The following is a 23,153-nucleotide window of genomic DNA, read 5'->3' on the forward strand; positions in this document are numbered from 1 at the left end:
TATGTTGCAAAAACTGCCTAGGGGAAAAAAAAGAACAAGAAATTAAAACAAGGTTCCTCCTTGATATGTGGCGAAAAAAGTGAAACGAAAAGCAAATAAACATGGGACTAATATGTATGTACATACAATAAGAAACGAATCAAACTCAAGTAAAAATATAGAAATGCAGTGTTATTTACAAATTAGTGTAATAGTCCAGTGTTCTATTGTCCAATATACAGTAAATGAACATCTACTGTGTTGGAGTGAAGGTATGTAAATACGGTATATGAACAATTTAACATTTTTACTGTACTTTTGTGCATGATATCTGACAAATTTTATGTAGCCCAGCGAGTTTTGTGTAATCTGAGAACTTGTCCAAGTTGGAAAATTATTTTAGTCTCAGGCGATTCTGTTTTGAGCAAGTATTATTGTATATGTTTTCTGTGGACACTGGAAAGTGTCCTTTGAGACTGCAGTGACATAACACGCGTGGAGCTTTATCAAACAGTAACAAGACAACAGTGCTGCAAACCGAGAGCTGTCTGTCAGAGGAACACAGCCCGCAAACACCTCCTTACTGCACCAGCAGTAAGCAAACACATAACTAGTAAGCTACTATGTTATCAGTCCGTGTGCTGCTGTTATGTCCAGATAAATTGCTCATGAAGCTATTCAGACATTCACAATGCCTATGGCAGTCCAAAACATAGGCATGGTTTTCTCTTATCTTGATTGTGCGAAGCTGTCTTGCTCTTTCTTTGCCAAAATTATAAAAAAAGTGTTCAGAAACAAGTTCAAAGAACAAAATATGTCAACAGAAAAATATAGCAGCTTATGAGAGGAATGTAAGTAACGTTTTAGCAGTGATAGCATATAATCCAGATGTCAATACAGGGCAGTGTGCGATGAAGCCAAAGGAGTTTTCTGTTAATACCTTGCAACAGATTTCATTCTTTCCACATTTCGTTCCAACAACAGCTTTGCAGCACTGACTTGAAAAATTAGGTATGGTTCTCTGAGAATATTATTTATGAAAACTGCAAAATGATGCAGCATTTCTATGCAAGATTTTGTTTATAGATGAAACATTATTTACAAAACCATGGACATACAAATCCTCACAATATGTATTATCATTCAGTTGAAACTCCCCACTGTCTGACAGAAGTTACTAAACAACAACCTTGGTCTGCCAATTTGTTATGTGCAGTTTTTAAGAACTGCGTCATTGGTTTCTGTTTCACTGATGGCACTCTAGATCAAGCCTGTTCACCAATTTGCTCATGCAAGCAGGTTTGCACTCATGCCATAGAAATGAGTAACTGGTTGGTTCATGGCAAGTAATGGAAGGGGGAGAATCAGAACAAGGTAACTTGGCATGAGAAACTGCTGTCAGCCAGTCTATTCTATGGCCACTAATAGTTCTAAGGAGATGTATTGCTTCATGGTGGCTAATTAATGCTTTTCATGACAAATTTATTTCATAAAATTGTTGCAGTGATGAGAAATGACAATAAAAAGGAAATTTATTTTTATTTGTATTGATGAGATGAAATACATGGGGCAACTAAGTATGAAACGTGATATTGTAATGACTGATCAGTCTTATGATGACTGTCATTTTTGGATGAAGCTTAAAATAACATCAACACACATTTTGTGACTATTTTATTCCCATGTTAAATATAGAAACACTGCATGTAAATGAACACAGCTAATTTTGTTTTTCACTACAGCATCACTGTCTTGTACTACTTCCTTAGAGCTTCTAATTTGAAGTTAAAGCTTTTAAAATGAGGTATGTCAGTGAACTAATATGGGTGGATTTCATTCCTTCACTGCAGAAAAAAGATGCTCACACAGGTATGTTGGTCCAGGCACTGACAAAATCTCAGCTGCAAAATTCTGAAGTGGTGGGAATTTATGGCAAAAAATTTTTTGTATGAGTCTATAAGACTTATTTTGTTATGAAACTTATTGCTCAACTGCCTGTCAAGTTGCAGGTGTGGAAGTTCTAACTGTAGCTAGGCATCCTGCCCTGGCATGTTATAAATTGATGTAACAATATTATGAGAAGGAAAGCGGAGATGCTGAGTCGCAGATAGGCACAACAAAAAGATTTTCACACTTAAAGCTTTTGACAAATGGCCTTTGTCAACAATACACACACACACACACACACACACACACACACACACACACACACACACGCACGCACGCACGCAAATGCAACTCTCACAAACTACTGCATTCTCAGGCAACTGAAACCACTCTGCGAGCAGCAGCACCAGAGCACGATGGGAGTGGTGGCTGGGTGGGGGAAAGGAGGAGGCTGGGGCAGGGAGGAGGAGAGAGAGTATGGTGGGGGTGGTGGACAGTGAAGTGCTGCAGGTTGGGCGGTGGGCAGGGGAGAGGTGGGGCGTAGTGGAAAAGGAGAGAAATTTTAAAAAACCTTGTACAAAAACAAATCTCTAATGCCTTATCTTTCCAGTCTCTCACCACCTCCCAAATCCCCACCATCCGGTCACAGAGAAGCATTCCCCACGTAACTCAGTACAACCCAGAACTGGAGCAACTGAATTACATTCTCCGTCAGGGTTTCGATTACCTCTCGTTGTGCCTTGAAATGAGAAATGTCCTGCCCACTATCCTTCCCACCCCTCCCACAGTGGTATTCTGCCATCCATGGAACCTACATAATATACTCGTTCATTCTTACACAACCCCTGCACCCAGTCCCTTACCTCATGGCTCATACCCCTGTAATAGACCTAGATGCAAGACCTGTCCCATACATCCTCCCACCACCACTTACTACAGTCCGGTCACTAACATCACCTATCCCATCAAAGGCAGGTCTACCTGTGAAACCAGTCATGTGGTCTACAAGCTAAGCTGCAACCACTGTGCTGTATTCTATGTAGGCATGACAACTAACAAGCTGTCTGTCCGTATGAATGGCCACCGAAGAGTGTGACCAAGAAACAAATGCACCACCCTGTCACTGAACACACTGCGAAACATGATGTCCTCCATTTCAATAACTGCTTTACAGCCTGTGCAATATGGATCCTACCCACCAACACCAGCTTTTCTGTACTGTGCAGATGGGAACTTTCCCTGCAATACATCCTATGTTCCTGTAACCCACCTGGCCTCAACCTTCGTTAGCAGCTGTCCTCACTCATACAGCCTCTTCCCTGCTCCCATTCCAGCACTACACAGCCATCATTCCACCACCACACCCTGGCCTTTCTTTTATTTATTTAATTTAATATTTATACTTTTTATTTATTTCTCTCCTTTTCTGCTACTTCCCCCCTGCCCCCCCCCCCCACCTCACCACTGTCCACCGTCCAACCTGAAGCACTTCACTGTCAGCCATCCCCACCATACTATCCCTTCCCCTCCCTGCCCCAACCTCCTCCTTTTCCCCACCCAGTCGCCACTCCCATCATGCACTGGTGCTGCTGTTTGCAGTATGGTTTCAGTAGCTTGAGAATGCAGTTGTGTGCGAGAGATGCGCATTCCCATTTTCAAGTGCGTTTTTTGTGTTTGTTATGTCACTCATTGTAACAACAACAACAAGTCATTCCTATAACAAAAACAAAAAATGCACTTGAAATGCATTTTCAAGTGCATTTTTTGTGTTTGTTATGTCATTCATTGTAACAACAACAACAACAACAACAAAAACAACATGTCATTCCTATAACAAAAACAAAAAATGCACTTGAAAATGGGAATCATTTCCTGAAACGCGTTATGTGAAAAATAAAATAAAGAAAATTGTGACTGGTAGCAGATGAGTTATTTATAAACAAACCTATTGTCTGCTATTATTGCACCTCAATATAATCACCCGTTCTGGATATACTTTTACTGGGATCTGTTGGTGGTCTCACCCTGTACCTACATTTTTGTCAATGTACCTATAGACTTTTCTAAATGTTCTCCATGTATAATAAATATTATACGAGTTGCTTCCGACCATGATTACTTTATATGAAACTACAGTAAAACAATACACACACAGAGAATCATATTAGTGAATATAATGGTGAGATCTGTATTCAAGTAAACAGAAAACATTTGTAACTCTCATTATCTTAACAATCATTTCAGCAGCTCACAAAACAGGACTGTGAAATCACTTACTTGTTTCTTGAGTTTCTTCTTTTCCTTGTGTGTCAATTTCTTTTGTGTTGTGCCTGTAAAATATCAAATAACTTTTACTATACTAAAAGTAGAAGAACACATAAGACTAACTTAATTGTTACAGTAGAAAATCCAGTATTGAACAATATATAAAAAATGAGCACCTGCAGATGAAATGTGGGTGACACACACCTACGTGATACTTTAACAGCTGCACATGACAAAAAACTTTCATCAATTTAAAGAAAGTATCAATCACAGGAGTTGACGTTTTGTAACACTTTTAGCAAGTGAGGTAGCACACTGGACACTCATTCAACAGGATGGTGGTTCAAATTCCCTTTTTGTCATCCAGATTTACTTATGTGTTCTATGGTTTTACTAAATCAACTAATGAAATTGCTAGAATCATTCCTTTGAATAAGAAATAGCCAATTTTCTTCTACACCCTTGTCCAATCTGAGTCTGTGCTTCATCTCATGTCCTCATTGCTGACAGGACATTAAACAATCATCCTTCCTTCAGCCTTTTTCAACAACATTATTGACTCAGAAACTGAGTGGCAAGGCCTGCAACCAACTGATACAGCAGTGAAATGTCTCATACTGGGAATACGGGGGTTGTCTGTGCGTAATCTTAGGCTGTTAAGGGTTGGTACTTGCAAAAAATATGAGTGTGGTCTTATGAGGTTCACTACATTCATTTAAACGAGTGTGGGATCTGGGTTACATCTTCCATTAACAATCCAAAAATCTTTCAATACACATCTGCTCATCTTTAATTACGTCAGTCAACGTTAAAAAAAATAAAAGGCATGGAAGTACAGCAAGCTCCTGATTATCAGGATGTGGATATCCGTGCAGAGTTTTGCAATTTTTGAAAAAGTAAAAATATGAAGCCTGGAGTACGCTGCTTTAACGGAAATGAATATTTTGTTTTAGAATACACTATTACACAAGTGACACGTTTTACGGCCAGAAGATGATGTAGGCCCCAATCCCATCATCTGACATCTCATCTCAGAACTATTTCTCCACTGTTTCTCATTTCACTATCCAGAAAAATGTGGGTATTTTTAACCTTGTAACATGCACACAATCAATTTCCTGTTTGTCTAGTCCTGTCCCTAGGAGATAAAGGTTGATAGAATACAACTCACTTAAAGTCAATAGTAAATTATTTAGGTTATCTTCTGGGATAGTTCCCTTCAAAATTCTTGATCTCTGTTGATGCAAAATAGGTCAAATAGGTAATTTATCACTGTTGCAAAAAGAATGTGATTTGGCTTTTGAGGCAAACAAAAAGAGAAAACACTATTCCTTAATCATCATAAGGAGAAATGCATCACTGATCATATTTTTCTAGCTGTGAATAGAACTTAATACTGTGGCTTGTAAATAATATAGACAATGAATATTAACCTACACCATATTTCTTGTTGTCACTGAAGTGATGGACAATTTACTTCCTTCAGGAAGGTAACAGGTAAATGCAAACATACTGTTCTAACTACTGGAAATAAATTATAGATAAGTTAGAAAAGAGAGTGTCCACAGTTAAATGTTCTTAAGTTTATCAAACAAGCATAAAAACAGTGAGATACTTAAAGAAAACAAAGAAGAAAAGATGATAAATTTTGCGACAAATGCATGCAGCCATGTCAGACTGTCAGTGCCCAAAATTCAGCTCACGCAAAACTAGAGGAAGCACTGCACTTGTGGTTTCAGCAGAAAGAGAGCAGTAGGAGTTCCCGAATCACATCCAGCTTGAATAGAGTAAGCAGGAGAGTCCTATTAAACTCCAGAGATTGAAGAAAAGTTTAATAGTTCATCACAATGTCTGACTCGATTTAAAGATCGCTATGAGATATGATAAACTGCTGTTCAAGGTAAAAAATTTTCTGCTAACAAAGACACTGCTGGACGTAGCTGTTTATAGATGGTTCATACAACAACACAGTAAAGAAATTCCAGTCAGTGGCCCGATTATAAAGGAAAAAGCAGCTGCATTTAACAAACAACTTGGTGCTAGTAACTTGTTTGCAGTGAGCGAAGGTTGGCTATCAAACTGGAAAAAACGACATAGCATTCAGCAGCTGACAGTCACCAGGGAAAGTCTCTCAGCTAACGAAAAGGATGCTAATGAGTTTGTAAGCAAGATACGGAAGATAATAGAGGAAGAAGATTTAATTGCTGATGCCTTGTGTAGTGCTGATGAAACAGGTCTCTTTTACAAGATGCTGCCTTCAAAAACATTAGCTGCCAAGAACGAGAAGGAAGCTCATGGTTACAAGCAACAGAAACAGCATGTAACATTAATGGCTGTTGTAATGCAAATGGGAATCATAAACTACTGCTTATGGTAATTGGAAAATCCCATCATCCTCATTGTTTTCAACACACTGACATAAATACGCCATCAGTGCAGTATTGTGTTCATAAGAAAGCGTGGATGGACAGACAAATATTCTCTCGGTGGTTCCATGAAACATTTGTACCAGCAGTGGGAAAAGAGTTAAAGAAGAAAACGCTTTCACTGAAAGCTATCCTTATAAGTGACAATGCTCCCAGTTATACTTCAGATGTTTCTCTGAAGTCTGATGGCCCTAATTCAGCCCATGGACCAGGGAATTCTGGAATCAGTTAAACGTCATTATCGACATTCCCTTCTCATCTCCTTGCTGAACAAAAGCGAAAACGACTATCAAGACCATGCTGAAGGCATGGAAAGTAATTAACATACGTGATGACGTTTTCCAAGCAGCCAAAGCATGAGCACTATCATAATGAAGAGCTGGAGAAAATTATGGACATACATTGTTGCCGAGTCAGATCCAGTAGTGAGTGACAGTGATGAGCCAGTCAATTTGGAGTTATCAATTACTTTGTACACAGACATGTTCCACAACCTTCCAAGAGGAGAAGAAATTGATGATGATGTTACTAAGTGGCTAATTGAGGAAAACTGTGATACATATTAAACTTTAACAGATGAAAAAATAATCAAAAGCATGCAAGAAAGTAATGATGAAAGCGGTGAAGAAGAGGACACAGGAGAAGAGAGCATTAAGATTTCTCACATTTCTCACACTGCTGGTGCTGAAGCAGCCAAGGTCTTTCTGGAGTACATTATGCAACAACCAGATACATGCAGTACCGATGTAATGCTTGTAAAAGGTCGCGTGATAAAGCATGCCACCGTCGCATATCATCAGTGCGACAGTTAAAAATTAGGGACATGTTTCATAGTGAGAGATACAAATGTATAATTATGTACAGTATACACTCAAGGACTAAGTTTTCTTTGAAAATTAATGTATTTTTGGATTTAATAAAGTATAGCCTCTGTTTTAAAATTGTATCCTTCGTTTTAATAAAGTGCAGTACACTGTATCTCCTATGTTTTCAAAATAAATAAAATAAAAAATAAATGAATAAAATAAATTTCAGACACTCAATAATCTGGTACTTCCACTAATCAAGTACCCATATGTGCTAGGAATGGCCAGATTAGCAAGAGTCTAGTGTACCTAACTGAATTTTCACTCTGCATTACTGTGTGCACTGATTCTATAAGGAAGTTACAGTAAATAACAATTTCCCATGAAGAACACGTTTTTTGGGTTATCCTTGTTTTTCAGTTATCCACATAGACTCGGATCTCTATTACTCTGAACTGGGAGTGGAGGTAGGAGGGTGGGGGGAGTGTATCTCATACAAAAAGACAAAAAATTGATATTATCTGATAATCCTTCATTTTTGTGTTATTAGTTGATGTAAAATGGTTTTGAAAGCTTCCATGATGCTACAACTAAGCATCTCTGCATTAGGAATATCTGCTGCATAAATGAATTAACTAAAGGGGCTCCTCAGACAACAATACAAAGGAGTGAGGTCAGTTAAATGTACTGACATTGAACTGGTTCTCCCTTCCCTATCCATCAGTCAGTAAAGAAAACATCCAATGCATCATGAATAACATGACAAATATGGTGGAGCCCCATCACACATCCTTTTACTTTCGTGGGCTCATCCTGTAATGAGTATGGAGAACATTCTGAATCAAGTCTCCTTCAGTAAAAGAGAGAGACACACCTTTCATGTACACAAGCAAGCACACCTCTTGCACACATGACCACCAACTCAAGCATCTCAGGCCGGAATGCAACTGTCACGTGGGATGCAAGCACCAATCTGGAACGGGCCAGTGAATGGGACATGATATTAGTGTACGGGTGGTGGGAGGGATGAATGCTGTTTGGTGCAAACTGTTGGTTGGAGGGTGTGGGGACGGTATGTTAACGTACGTTCAGGCTGGGATAATTACAGATGCAGAGGAAGTGTTGTAAGGATAACTCCCATTTGTGCACTTCAGAAAAGCTGGTGGTGGAGGGAAGGATCCACATGGCTCGGGTAGTGAAGCAGCTGTTGAAATCAAGTTAAATTCAGCTGCAATGATCACAGCAGAGCTGGTACGACGTGGCTGCTTTCACAAGTGGCTCGGCCCCTGATGAGGTACAATAAGCCTGTGACAGAACCGCAATAGGAAGTGCTGGATAGGTGGATTGGGCTGTGACAAGGGATTGGGAGTGGCATACTATCCCCACCTCCTCCGCCCAATAGTCTCCACACCATCTGTCCTATCATCACCTCCCCATTCTCATCTACCACTCTATTTGCTGCCATCTGCCAATGCATCCACCCATCTTTCCCAACTCCTCTCCTTTTTTGCCCCTTTTTTCCCCACCTCCCTGCCCCACAACCTCCTGACACTACACCTATAGGCATTCTTGTCCCTGCACACTTCACCAGACAGTGTTTGCATCTCCCCCCACCTGTGCACTAATATCCCTTCCCATTCCCTGCCCCCTCCGGATTGTTGCTTGCATCCCACGTGATATTGCATTCTGGTCCAAGATGCTGGAGTTGGCAGTCATGTGTGCATGAGGTATGCTTGCTCGTGTGTACGAAAGGTGTGTGTGTCTCTTTTACTGATGAAGGCTGTGGCTGAAAGCTTTATGCAAGTGTCTTAATTTTGCCTGTGTGAAACTTAAGTTGTCTTCTTTATTATAAGTAGAATCTGTCTTTTGCTACATTGTTGACATTCCTATCTGGAGTTTCTACTGCTTGAATGAAGTATATATTAACAGAATCTTCAGTCGGTTCTTGGTAGAACAACATTATAATAAATGAAAAGCACCAGTTTGCTTTTGTTCTACAATATTGTAGAACAAAAGCAAACTGGTGCTTTTCATTTGGTTACCTATAATTGAAGCTCACATGACAATATAAAATTGGTTGTCATGACCACCTAAAATTGCACCCTAAGGATGTTTCCATTTACCCACAAAAACTGACTGCAAAATTTGTTATTTTACCCTTTCAAACAGGTGCCTAATCCCTAAACAACACTGAAGACACAAGCAAAAGATTAACTGTTAGGTATCACACATATGTATTATGAGCCCAAACCTAGCTCATCAAGAGAATGCAGAATGTGTTCTATCAGGTTGGGCCTATGAGCAACTCTTTATCTAACACAATACTCCAGGTTGGATAATTCAGCTGTATTCCACTGGGAAATCTCCTGGCATACTTCACAATAAAATAGTTCACAGGTGACCAGCCAGACATCATAGTCCAACATGCCCAATATTTCGGCAAGCAACCACAAAGATGGACTGTTCATCAGCACACCTAATGTGCCCATTGTACACTGAAATCCAGCCACTCACCCATGAACTATTTCGTCTTGTTCTGATATACCAATCAAATGGCCATACATGAAAAACACATCTACCAGCTAACAAAATGAATATTCAGCTATGGTTAATTGGAACACTTATCAGTTAAGTCACTTATTACATATATGAAACATTCAATGAACACAAATGTCAAATATAGACATACCACCACATTACCATTGATGATACAAAGAGTACATCAGCAGATGACTTGTCAATAACATCACTAGATTACCTAATACAATTAACTGGTTACAAACTTTAGTTGTTGCATTTCACCTCGAGCATACTGATCTGCCAAAGTGAATACTGATTGCCAATTTCAATGTCCTAGATAAGGATGATTAGGGTAGGTCGAGTGGAGACCTGTGCCACAAGAAAACTGTCAGTGCCACTGCATTAAGTGAGAAAGTGAACCATTTAAAAGGAAAAGATAACTCACTTAATGAAACTTTGTTACTGCAATCCAAGGGCCCGTTCAATCCCAATGGATTGTTACCAACAACACATGTAACACAACACAGAAATTTAACAGGGAATAACTCTAGTCTAAGGAAGCTATTTAGAATTCCTATGCACTTGCAACTGATGGAAGAATTAATGAACCAGCAATTGACTGATGGCATTGAATAAAGTTGTAGTTCAGGGGGAGCAGCTGTTTTAATTATTCCAAAGAAGTCATAAGATGGAACAAACAAGTACAGGTTTTTCTGCAGTTAACAATACTTAGATGTAAGAACGGTCACAGATACTTCTCCTATACCTAACATAATGGAGACCTTGGGCAACCTAGGTCAATGTAAATATTTCTCCATGATAGATTTGAAGAGTAGATAACATCAATTGAAAGCAGCTCCAGAAAATCGATCAAAGACCATGTTTACTGTTCCATGGGATCACTATCAATATAAATTGATGCCATTTAGTTTTATGTATGCGGTGGCCATGTTCCAATGCTATTGGATGAAGTGCTGAGGGGACAAATGGAGACAGTGTGTGGTTTATCTACACAACATTATTCTATTTTCGAAATAAATGGAAGAGCACGTACAATAATTGTAAGAATGGTGTAAAAGGTTACATTCAGCACATCTAATGCTAAATATTGACAAATGTCATTTCATGTCCACAGATGTAAGCTGTTTATTTCACGCAATTAGCCAAAATAAAGTGAAGACTGACGCAATTGGTATACACTGTCTGCAATTTCTTACTGCCAGAAACAACAAAATATGAGATTGGAGGCTTTCCCAGTGTACGTGTTGTTTCAAAGGCTCTCAGGTGTCCAGCCGGATGCGATCGTTGAAGTCCCACGATATTTCGGTGAATAACCTTTCTGCCCTCATCAGGTGGTTCTTACGGATTGGTCTGTCTGCTCATTTTCGATGTTATTTATGTCCGTCAGTCGGGCTTTGATTCCCTGCACCGACGGTCAATTACGGCTGTCGACATTCTGATTGTGAGCACCAACACTCCAATTGCAGCTGCCAACAATCCATTTGTGGGCGCTGACCCAGGTCCGCGCCGTCCCCGGCATCGCACCGGGTGGTTGAAGATGCAAAATCCTGTGGAGTGTCCCCAGCGGCCGTGGAGGAAAGATCTTGTGTTCGCTTGAGGCATGACTCCTTGATAGAGTTAAGTAAGCGTTTCCATTACTTGCTCAGTTGAAAACCTGTGTCTCTGTTTATGAGTGCGTCTGTTACGTGAATTTCAATGGCCTTTGAAGATGCTGTCCCAGTAGAAGCTGTTAAGGGCCAGAATCTTGGTCTCTAAAAAGAGTCTTTGCGTCCTCTACTTGGTCTTTTCCTAAAGGACAGCCCTTTAGGTCTGTGTTTGTACAGGCTAAGTTTTTCTAACTATTCCTGTGTTTCCTCTATATGTGCTTTATTACCCTAACGTTTGTGTGTTTCCTCTTTTGTGTCTGAAGCATTGATGCATTTGTGTTATCTCCTATCTCACTGCCAAACAGGTAGAGCCATCTGGTGGTCTGTCATTGGTGCTGCTGGTTTCTCAGACTTAAAATGAGCCTATTGTGAGACTGCCACGATGCTTCAGCGAACCATCAGGCAGTCTGTTTCATGCGATCCCTTATCATGGGGATCCCTGTTTCCTCATGCAAGGCCCTTGTTGGGTAGCCTAGTGATAGGTGCAAGGTTAGTCGCAGAGCTCTACCTTACACCCCTTGGAGCTGACGTATGTGTGTATCGGCTGCGTTCTCCCACACTACAGACGCGTATTCTAGCACTGGTTGGATCAGTGCCACATGAAGCTAATTCTGCAGTGTGGAGGAAGCATCGATTGTGGGTCGAGTACAAGATACAGCACCTTCAAACGACCATTCACTTTCCCCCAGACCTCATGGATGCGCAGTTTCCAGGTGAGGTGCCTATCGAGAGTTACCTCTAGATATTTAGCCATGCCAGACCAGGGGATTGGGCCTCCCATGATTTGCAGCAGCTGAAGGTCCATGGGCACTGTATGTCTCATTATTATGACAGCCTGGCTTTTTGTGGCATTAAATTTCAGCCGCCATTTCGTAGCCCAAGCCCCCAGAAAATCGTGTGGCTCCTGTAAGCAGCAGCAAATGACGCCGATCATTAGGGAATGTGCATTTAGCGCGGTGTCATCCATGTAAAGTGCGAGTGATACTCTGTTGATGTGTGGCACTTCGGATGTATACAGGGAGTACAGCAGGGGGCCCGAGAACTGACCCCTGCGACACTCCCATTTATACAGGCCTATTTGTTGAGATGCTGTCTTTGGCACAAACATGAAATGTCCGGTCACACAAATATGACACAATGAGTCTGATGTGTAGCATTAGAACACCCAGTACAAAAGGCTTGTAGAGGAGGCCCTTGTGCCATAGGCAGTCAATGCCTGCCGGCACAGTAGCTTAGCGTGTTCAGTCAGAGGGATAGCTGCCCTCTGCAATAAAAAGACTGAGTGTATGGATCACTGATGAACCTGAACGGGTGTCACGGGACGTCCGCACCCAACAAATCCAACAAACAATATCGAACAAAATGAGATTTTTTTTAAAAAAGCTTTGGAGATGTCAAGAAATACCACCCCTGAGTACTCCGACACTCCAGAGGTCTCATGTCCTTGAAAACATGCAGTGGTTGGTACTGCGTGCTGTAGCAATACCGGAAATCTAACTACTCTGGGGGAATTAGTCCCCTCCCTATTCACATGCTCCATGAGCCATTGAATACAGATTCTTTCAAAAACTTTGGATAGAACAGGGAGCAGGCTTATCGGCCGATAGTTCTGGGGAAGCCTCGCTTCTTTGCCTTGTTTGGGAGTGCCAACAATCTCCACATGTTTCGACGCACAGGGATAGTCGCCAGTCCCCAAAACATAGTTGAAGGCATTTGTGATAGGCCGCAGTGCATCAGGTGGCAGTAATTTCAGTGTAAGAGCTTCCACCTGGTCACAGCCACAGGCCTTCCTAGTATTTAGGCAGAGGCACTGTTAATGACAGCACTGTTGTTCATGCTGAGTCCATTGCTGCGGACTTAGTGCTCTCCTACTGGTAGGCCACATGGAAGGGCCTACTTCAGATGCTGCTGACTTCCAGCCTGGAGGTCTCTGGCTCTTTTCCAGGACTGTGCAGCCTTTTAACAGTCATTGCTTGTTGGTTGTTTGGTTGGTTTAAAAGAGGGGGAAGGGACCAAACTATGAGGTCATCGGCCATTGTTCCAAAGGAAACAATGCCACAAGGGTGAGAATAAGACAACGAGATTTACAACACAAAACAGAATGAAAGGATAAACCACAATGACTGAAGGGCAACAAACACTTAAATGGACAAAAGGAGACAAGAAAACCACAGACGCAAGAAACAGGTAGAAGAGGTTAGAACAAGAAAGTAGTTTACCATGGCTGGCTGACCATAAGGATAAAAAGCAAAATCCAGCCACTTTGCAACACATTAAAACCTCCACCCTGAAAGCACTAGGGTGGAGGACACACGACGACAAAGGACATGTGCTAAAACTTACAGCAAATGATAAAACTCACCCTCATGAATAAAATGTAAAACTAAAGCTTCTGTGGAGGCATTGTCACCCAACACCAAAGTTAGGGTGCTGGGAAAGTTAAGTCTGCCGCAGAGCGGCTAAAAGTGGGAAGTCCAGCAAGATACGGACGACTGTCATTCGTGAGCCACAGTGACACCGAGATGGATCCTTGTGATGGAGGAGGTAACCATGTGTCAGCCACGTATGGCCAACACAGAGAACCACAGAGTCCCTGCGAGAGGTGCGCGCAGAGATCTTCCACACATTTGTAGGTTCCTTAATGGCACACAGCTTATTGTGCATACTGAGGTTATGCCATTTCATCTCCCAAAGTTGCACAACCTTGGGCATAATACTGAACACAGGTCAGTTTCAGAGAAGCCGATCTCCATAAGTGGTTTCCGCGTAGCCTGTTTGGCCAGCCTGTCAGCAAGTTCGTTGCCTGGGATTCCGATGTGACCTGGGGTCCAGGAAAACACCACTGAACGACTGGTCCGTTCCAGGGCACAGATGGACTCCTGGATGGTTGCTAGCAAAGGATGACGAGACTAGCACTGGTCGATAGCTTGAAGGCTGCTCAAGGAGTCAGTACGCAGGAGAAATGACTTTCCTGGGCATGAGTGAATATGCTCAAGAGCACGATATGGCCGCCAGCTCTGCAGTGAAAACACTGCTGCCATCTGGCAAGGAGTGCTGTTCTATATGTCCTCTGTGAACAGAGGCAAAGCCAACATGACCATCAGCCATTGAGCCATCGGCGTAAACCACTTCATTGCCCCGGTACTTGTCGAGAATCGAGAGGAAGTGACAGCGGAGAGTCGCAGGGTTAACATGTGAAAAATCCAGGCGAAGCCACGGCCTAAGTGTACACCATGCAGGTGTTCGTGAATGAACCTCAAGTATAGGTGGTAAATGCATGACTCCAGTTTGGGGAGGAGAGATCGCACATGAACTGAAATTGTAAGCCCTGACCTGGGGTGCTGATGCAGGAGATTAACCACCACGGGTGGGAAAAGGAGAGAGTAATTCGGATGCGCAGGAGAACTACAAATGTGTGCAACATAACTGGAGGACAATTGCGCACGCCTAATTTGCAATGGAGGGACTCCGGCATCCACCAGGACGCCGGTCACCAGACTCATCCGTCCCAAAAGCTCCCATCGCTAGACGAACGCCACATTGGTGCACTGGGTCGAGTAAATGCAATGCTGAGGGTGCTGAACCATAAACCAAACTCCCATAATCAAGGCGGGATTGAACACGGGCTCTGTAGAGCTGCAGCAGAGTAGAGCGATCTGCACCCCAATTAGTGGTGTTCACGCAGCAGAGGGCATTGAGGTGCTGCCAGCAGTTCCACTTAAGTTGATGCAGGTGAGGAAGCCAAGTCATTCAGGCGGAATCGGTATGTCTCCACTACAGTGAGTGGATCATCATTAAGGTAAAGTTTTGGTTCTGGATGAACGGTATGACGCCAACAGAAGTGCACGACACACAACTTTGCAGCCGAAAACTGGAAGCAATGGGCTAGAGCCAATGACTGCGCCCTGTACATGGCTCCCTGTAGGTGCTGTGCAGCAACACCAGTACTGGTGGAGCAGTACGAAATGCATAAGTCATCTGCATACAGAGAAGGTGAAATGGACAGCCCTACAGCTGCTACTAGACCATTTATGGCCACTAAAAATAGACAAAGACTCAATACGGAGCCCTGCAGGATCCCATTCTCTTGAGTATGGGGGGGGGGACCATGGGAGGCACTTACTTGGACACGGAAAGTACGAAGCGACAGGAAATTTTGGATAAAAATCGGGAGCGGGCTTCGGATACCCCATTCGTAAAATGTGGCAAGGATATGATGTCACCAGGTGGTGTCATATGCTTTTCATGAATCAAAAAAGATGGCAACCATGCGTTGGCATCTGGAAAAGGCAGTTCGGATGACAGACTCGAGGGACACAAGATTATCAGTGGTAGAGCGACCCTGGCGGAAGCTGCCCTTACATGGAGCCAGTAGGCCACGTAACTCCAGGACCCAACCCAACTGCCGACAAACCATACATTCCAGCAGCTTACAAAGAACGTTGGTGAGGGTGATGGGCCGATAGCTATCCACATCAAGCGGTTTTTTACTGGGTTTAAGCACCAGAATGATGGTGCTCTCCCACCATTGCGATGGAAAGATGCCATCGCACCAGATCCGGGTGAAGATGAAGACGAGATGTCGCTTGTAGTCAGATGAGAGATTTTTAATCATCTGACTGAGGATCTGATCTGGCCCAGGAGCTGTGTCAGGGCAATGTGCAAGGGCACTGAGGAGCTGCCACTATGTAAATGTGGCATTATAGGATTCACTGTGGCATGCAGCAAACTTGAGACTTTGATTTCCATCCACCGTTTGAGGGTGCGAAAGGCTGGGAGGGTAGTTCTCTGGCGCAGAGGCTGGAGCATAGTGCTCAGCAAAGCACTCAGAAATCGCGTTTGCGTCTGTAGATGACACACCATTGATGTTGGTGTCAGCAACACCTGTTGTGTCTGGTACCCAAAAAGACGTCTGACCTTCGTCCAGACTTGGGAAGGTGAAGTATAGCACCCAACGGTCAAGACATCTCTCTCCCAACATTCCTGCTTCTGTCTTTTGATAAGCTTGCGAATGCAAGCACGGAACCGATTAAAGACTATGAGGTGCTCCAGGGAAGGGTGCTGCTTATGCCACTGTAGAGCTCACTGACACTCCTTAATTGCCTCAGTGACTTCCGCCTACTACCAAGGGACCGTCCTTTGCCGGGGGCACCATAAAGTGCGAAGGATTGTGTTTTCCGCGGCAGTAAGGATTGTTGTAGTCACCTGCTCAACCATCACGTCGATGTTACCATGTGGGGGAGAGTCAACAGTGACTGCAGAGGTGAAAATTTCCCAGTCTGCCTTGTTTAAAGCCCATCTGGGCAGGTGTCCATGGGCTTAATGCCGGGGAAGTGACAGGAAGATGGGGAAGTGGTCACTACCACACAGTTTATGTGCTCTCCAGTGGATAGATGGGAGAAGTCCTGGGCTGCAAATGGATAAATCAATGGCTGAGTAACCACCACGAGCCACACTGAAATGTGTGGCAGCCCCAGTATTTAAGGGGACACAGTCGCAAACAGGCTAAAAAAAATCAATTTTTTTAAGTCTTAATCTATGCTCCAATTATTTGACTACAAAATGCCATTTATTTCATACAAATCTTATTATTAGATTCGGAGTTATTAATTTGTTCGTGAAGCATGGTAACTAGCGCCAGGTCCATTTTTGCTGGTCTTGCGCAGTAGTCAGCATTGACTATAGGACAAAAATCATTTATGTTCCATGGATATAAATACTCTTTATTTGGGTTGCAAGAGAGAATTGTTACTCTGATGTTTGCCAGCCTGTCTGCATTGTCAACTATCGTTTGTCAGTTTCTTCATCCTAGTTGTTTACATTTTGGTGATACAAATGTAATGATTTTGTGAAACGTTATAACACAATTGGCAGAATAAGGAAGTTTGGATACAAGCCTAAGTTTCGTGGAAATAAATATGTAAAAATAAACCGCGAAACTGCTAGTTTTGAACAGAGGGCAGAAAATAATATTGAAAGTGAAGTCAGTGCGAGTGTCAGTGCTTCAAGCAAGAAGCTTCTAGGTGCTGCCGGTTTTCCAAGTGCCTCTCCAATGCGTGAGAATGCAATATGTGGTGTGAACAGTGTTTCTGTTGTTACTGACACAAACATGCTGATCTCCATGAGGTTATTACGTGAACTTATCGAAAAACACACAAATTGTAGAAACTGTGGTGGAAAAGTTACTTTGCACGAAGATGTGGTGAAAACCAAGGGAACTGTTTGTAATTTAGTTTTGACATGTTTGGAATGTAGCTGTACTGCCAATACAATGTCATCCCACACAACAAGAAGCAGATTGTATGAAAACAATATAAGATTAGTGTATGCACTTAGATCTATTGGAAAAGGGTGAAGTGCAGGTGCTGTTCTTTGTGCAGTGATGAACATTCCTCCACCTCTAAGAAAGTTTGATGTTTACAAAGAGACTATTGGTGCAGTTGTAGATGAGGTAAGTGAATCTACAATGCTGAAAGCAGCCAAAGAAGCAGTTCAGTTGAATCTGACCCAAGGCAAATTTCTGCTGGTTTTGATGGCAGTTGGCAGAAACGTGGGCATACATCCCTAAATGGCATTGTGTCAGCAACTTCTTTTGATACTGGGAAGTTTCTGGATATTGAAATTATTACTAACAAGGGAACCTCCCCATCGCACCCCCCTCAGATTTAGTTATAACTTGGCACAGTGGATAGGCCTTGATAAACTGAACACAGATCAATTGAGAAAACAGGAAGAAGTTGTGTGGAACTGTGAAAAAATAAGCAAAATATACAAACTGGTCATCAGTCTTGGCCACATAGGCAACATAAAGGAGAATGTGAGCTCAGAAGCACCGTGGTCCCGTGGTAGAGTGAGCAGCTCCAGAAGGAGAGATCCTTGGTTTAAGTCTTCCCACGAGCGAAAATTTTACTTTCTTTATTTTTGCATAGTTATTATCTGTCCGTTCGTTCATTGACGTCTCTGTTCACTGTAATAAGTTTAGTGTCTGTGTTTTGCGACCGCATCGGAAAACCATGCGATTAGTAGACGAAAGGACATGCCTCTCCAATCGGAACCGAAAACATTTGATCGCAAGGTCATAGGTCAATCGATTCCTCCACAGGAAAACACATCTGATATATTCTATACGACACTGGTGACGGCATGTGTGTCATATGACAGGAATATGTTGTCGACCCATCTAACTTGTACACTTGGCGAATGGGTAAAAAGATTCTTCTACCTTGCCCGATTTAGGTTTTCTTGTGGATGTGATAATCACTCCCAAAAAAGTGATGAAAACATAAGAGTTTGTCACATAAACTGAAAATAAAAAATTAAAGTTTTCACTCGATGGAAGATTTGAACCAAGGACCTTTCGTTCCGCAGCTGCTCACATTACCACGAGACCACGGTGCTGCTGCGGTCCCAGTGTCCTTAATGTTGCCTATCTTGCCACGAACTACTCAGTTTGTATATTTTGTTTATTTTTTCACAGTTCCACACAACTTCTTCCTGTTTTCTCAATTGATCTGTGTTCAGTTTTTCAAGGCCTATCCACTGTGCCAACTTATAACTAAATCTGAGGGGGGGAGGGGGGGTGCGATGGGGAGGTTCCCTTGTAAGTTCTGTGACATCTGTAGCAAAAATCCCACTATACAACATGTGTGCAAAAAGGGCTATGATGGTTCTAGTGGAGGCATGGAAGTGGCTGGTGTTGCTAACATTTTCAAAAGGTCTGTGCAGTCAAGAGGTATCCTCTATACAGGCTATCTTGGGGACAGTAAGGCTTATCAGAAAGTGGTAGAAGATAAACCTTATGGGCCTAGAGTCAAAATTAATAAACTGGAATGTATAGGACATGTACCGAAAAGAATGGGATCACGACTTCTAAAGATATGTAAGGAAAAAAAGTTAGGTGGTAAAGGGGGCCTGACAAAGGCTGAAATAGACAGGATCCACACTTATTATGGTATGGCCATTAGAAATAACTGCAACAATGTAGAAGCAATGAGGAGAGCCAACTGGGCTATATTCTTTCATAAAATTTCAACAGATGAGGAACCAAAACATAACCTTTGCCCATGGGGACCTGACAGCTGGTGCAAATTCAACAACCCAGCTACATCTTCCAGCTATAAGCACAAACATTCAATTCCAGAAAAAATCCTGCTAGCTGTGAAACCCATTTTCAGAGACCTTAGCCAACAAGAGCTCTTGAAAAAGTGTCTCCATGGAAAAACTCAAAACCCAAATGAAAGTTTGAATTCTGTCATTTGGACAAGGCTACCAAAAACTGTTTTCATTAGAAAAGGAACACTAAAATTTGGTGTTAATGATGCAGTGATGTGCTTCAATGCTGGTGTGTCAAAGAAGACTGATGTATTAAGACTCTTGGGAACAAAGGATGGTATCAATACTGAAAGGGGACTGAAAAAGATTGACATGGACTGTATCCGTTATGCTGATATTTCTGCAAGAAATGCTACCAAGGAGGCCAGGATAGCCAGAAGATCAAAGAAAAGAAAATAAAGATCAAGAAGCTGAGCCACAGTACAGCCCTGGAATGTTGTGTCTGTATGACATCGTACATTACTTTCTTGCATGTAAAACTTTAATACCATTTTTCTCAAAACTACCTTTTTTGACCTTCTGGTACACTTTTCTCAAAAACTATGACTGCTACAGACATCAGACTTACAGTATCTCTTGCTAATACAACAATGATTAATTAGATAAAAAAATAGACGAGTAGTGATAAAAAGAACAGATTTACAAGCTCCAAGGTGTTTAGAAAAGTTTTAATTTTTTGTCTTATAGAACAAAAAAAAAAGATTACTCATGAAATATATAAAATACATTAACCATTTTTTATGTGATTTGAGAATGATGTTTCAACTGTACACTGTAAAAGTTTCAGGTCTTTATCTCCATTAGTTACTTCAGAAAGTGTACCTGACGTCTGCTCGTTTTAGCATTGATTCCTCATGGGAGTTCCCTCGCGACTGTGTCCCCTTAAGACGCAGAGGTCGAACTGAGACAGTAAAGTTTCGACATCTCTGCCTCAGCCAGTAAGGACGGTGCCACACCACAAGGGGTTATGGGCATTAAATTCTCCCAAAAATAGGAAAGGTTTAGGGAGTTGATCAATCAGTGGAGCTAATACATTCAGGGGTGCTGCACCATCTGGAGGAAGACATACATCGCAGACAGTTATTTCCTGTGTCGTCCTTATTCTGACAGCCACAGCTTCAAGAGGGGTTTGACGGGGGACAGTTTCACTACAGACTGAGTTTAGGACATAAACGCAAACTCCACCTGACACTCGATTATAGTCGCTACAGTTCCTGTAATATCCCTTATAGCCGCAGAGGGCAGGGGTCCGCATTGCCGGGAACCAGGTTTCCTGGAGGGAAATGCAGAAAGCAGGTGTAAAGCTTAAGAGTTGCTGTAGCTCAGCCAGGTGGTGGAAGAAACCGCCAAAATTCCACTTGAGGATGATGATATCGTGAGACTGAAGAGGCATGGACCATTCAATGAGGTAGTTTACACCTCAGGGTCACCTTCTACCCCTGACTTATGGCCTGAGCAATCTACATCTACTGTGGCTCGGGGTCCAATGAGATCTAGGTCCTCAGAGCATGCCAGAATCTCCACCTCATCCCCAGACATAGAGCTTGTAGGTAGCAGTGGTGTGGGTGCCACCGCAATTTTCTTGGTCTTAGGGGTCTTCTTTTTGGACTTTTCTCACTGCTCCTTGGGTTTCTCTGGTTGGGAGGGCTTCACTGATTCAGTCTCCAGGACTGAGGATGATCGTGAAACCCTACAACCAGCTGCTTTTAGGCACTTCAGCCACTGGCGGGCGCCATCTTTCCCACTAACAGAAACTTGGGAAGGGAGTGACCCAAGAGACCCCTTCCTGGTGAGAGGAGCCAAAGAAGACTTATGCTTCTCCAGCTGAGAATTGTGGTCTGTTGTCCCTGATGGTTGGAGGGGGGGGGGGCAGTGCTCCTGAAGTAGGTGGTGCGGGAGAAACAGGGAAACAGGGGGGGGGGGGAAGGGGGGGGGCAGAAGTGCCCCCCACCATCAAGGGGGCAGATGTAGCCTTCTGGCTCTGAGAGCCGACTGGAATTCGCGGAACTGATGAGGCTACAACTGTTCTTGTAATGGCACCATATGAGGTGGTCATAGCCACAGGATGTAGGCGCTTATTTCTCTTAGCCTCAGTGCAGGTCAGTCAGTCCAGGGTTATGTATTCTATGACTTCCCTCTCTTTCTGTAGAATCCTGTAGTGTGGCGAGCAAGGTGAATGATGCTCTCCGCAGTTGACATAGATGGGACACATGGAGTATTGGGATGTGATGGACATCCACAATCTCGACATGTGATGCTGGACGTACAGCGGGAAGACATATGGCTGAACTTCCAGCATTTAAAGCACTGCATCGGGGGAGGGATATATGGTTCAATATCACAATGGTAGACCATCACCTTGACCTTCTCGGGTGAGGCGTCACCCTCAAAGGCCAAGATGAAGGCACCAGTGGCAACATGATTGTCCCTCGGATCCCGATGGATGCACCGCATGAAATGAACACCTCGCCGCTCTAAATTGGCGTGCAGCTCATTGTCAGGCCGCAAAAGAAGGTCCCTGTGGAATATAATACCCTGGACCATATTTAAGTTCTTATGTCGCATGATGGTAACAGAAACACCCCCCAACTTGCTACAGGCGAGTAAAGCCTGTGACTGGGCAGAGGATGCTGTTTCTATCAAGACTGACCCAGATCGCATTTTGGACAAGCCCTCCACCTTCCCAAAATTGTCCTCTAAATGCTCTTTTATAAACTGTGGCTTCATCAATACAAAGGATCCCCATTAGTTCTCGTACATACGAGGTACTGGGTTGAATAAGGTTCGCTGCCGTCCTTAGCCTGGTGTTCCTCCCATGGTTTGGCCAGGGAGGGCAATGATTTAGGGACATACTTCCTTGCATTCTACTAGACTTTGAACACTTAGAGACTGCTGGTGTTTGATCACCAGCAAGTGACGACGTGGTACGCTTCATCGTGCGTCATCAGCCCTGATGCCACCCACTCCAACCAGGGGGCCTCCCCACGGGTGCCGCCCAGCCACAGCAAAAGCCACCTGGCACGATGGCCTTTGGCGAGAGTCCCGATGCCCCAGGGTGACGGGCATCTACTCCTTGGCATACGAGGGAAGTTAATGGCACAGGCATCAGCAGAGCGATCCCTGTGTTGTCAGGGGGACTGCAACCAACAGGGTACATGTATGGCGGCCTCACCACAATGGACTGGCTACCATGCTGGATATGATGTGCAAAGAAGTCCATGGTCATAATCGACTCAAAAAGTGACACTGCATAGTGCATGGTGGAAAACGCACCCAGGAAGGAGATGGAGAAGGGCTGGACTGCAATACGACGACGAGAAAGTGGGCTAAGGATCTCAAGGCACGATGGACACGACGCACCATGTAAGGCACCCTTCCCCAATTGGCTCGCTCTTCAGGAAAATTTTGAAAAATGGAGGTCAAACCCTACAGAGGACCATCCCAATAAGGCCGAAATGTCCGAGACTCCTTTTAATTGCCTCTTACCACAG

General features: G+C 43.1%; 1 protein-coding gene across 1 annotated transcript in view; it reads right to left on the bottom strand.

The window, feature by feature from the left end:
- Nucleotides 1-23,153, bottom strand: part of LOC124802544 (ATP-binding cassette sub-family F member 1) — an 86,765-nt gene that overhangs the window by 57,241 nt on the left and 6,371 nt on the right. The window contains exon 2 of the mRNA XM_047263405.1: nucleotides 4,144-4,196. Coding sequence (XP_047119361.1) covers nucleotides 4,144-4,196 — 53 coding nt within the window. The remainder of the gene's footprint in view (nucleotides 1-4,143; nucleotides 4,197-23,153) is intronic.

Source organism: Schistocerca piceifrons, chromosome 6, assembly GCF_021461385.2.
Source record: "Schistocerca piceifrons isolate TAMUIC-IGC-003096 chromosome 6, iqSchPice1.1, whole genome shotgun sequence".
Taxonomy (NCBI): Eukaryota; Metazoa; Arthropoda; class Insecta; order Orthoptera; family Acrididae; genus Schistocerca; species Schistocerca piceifrons.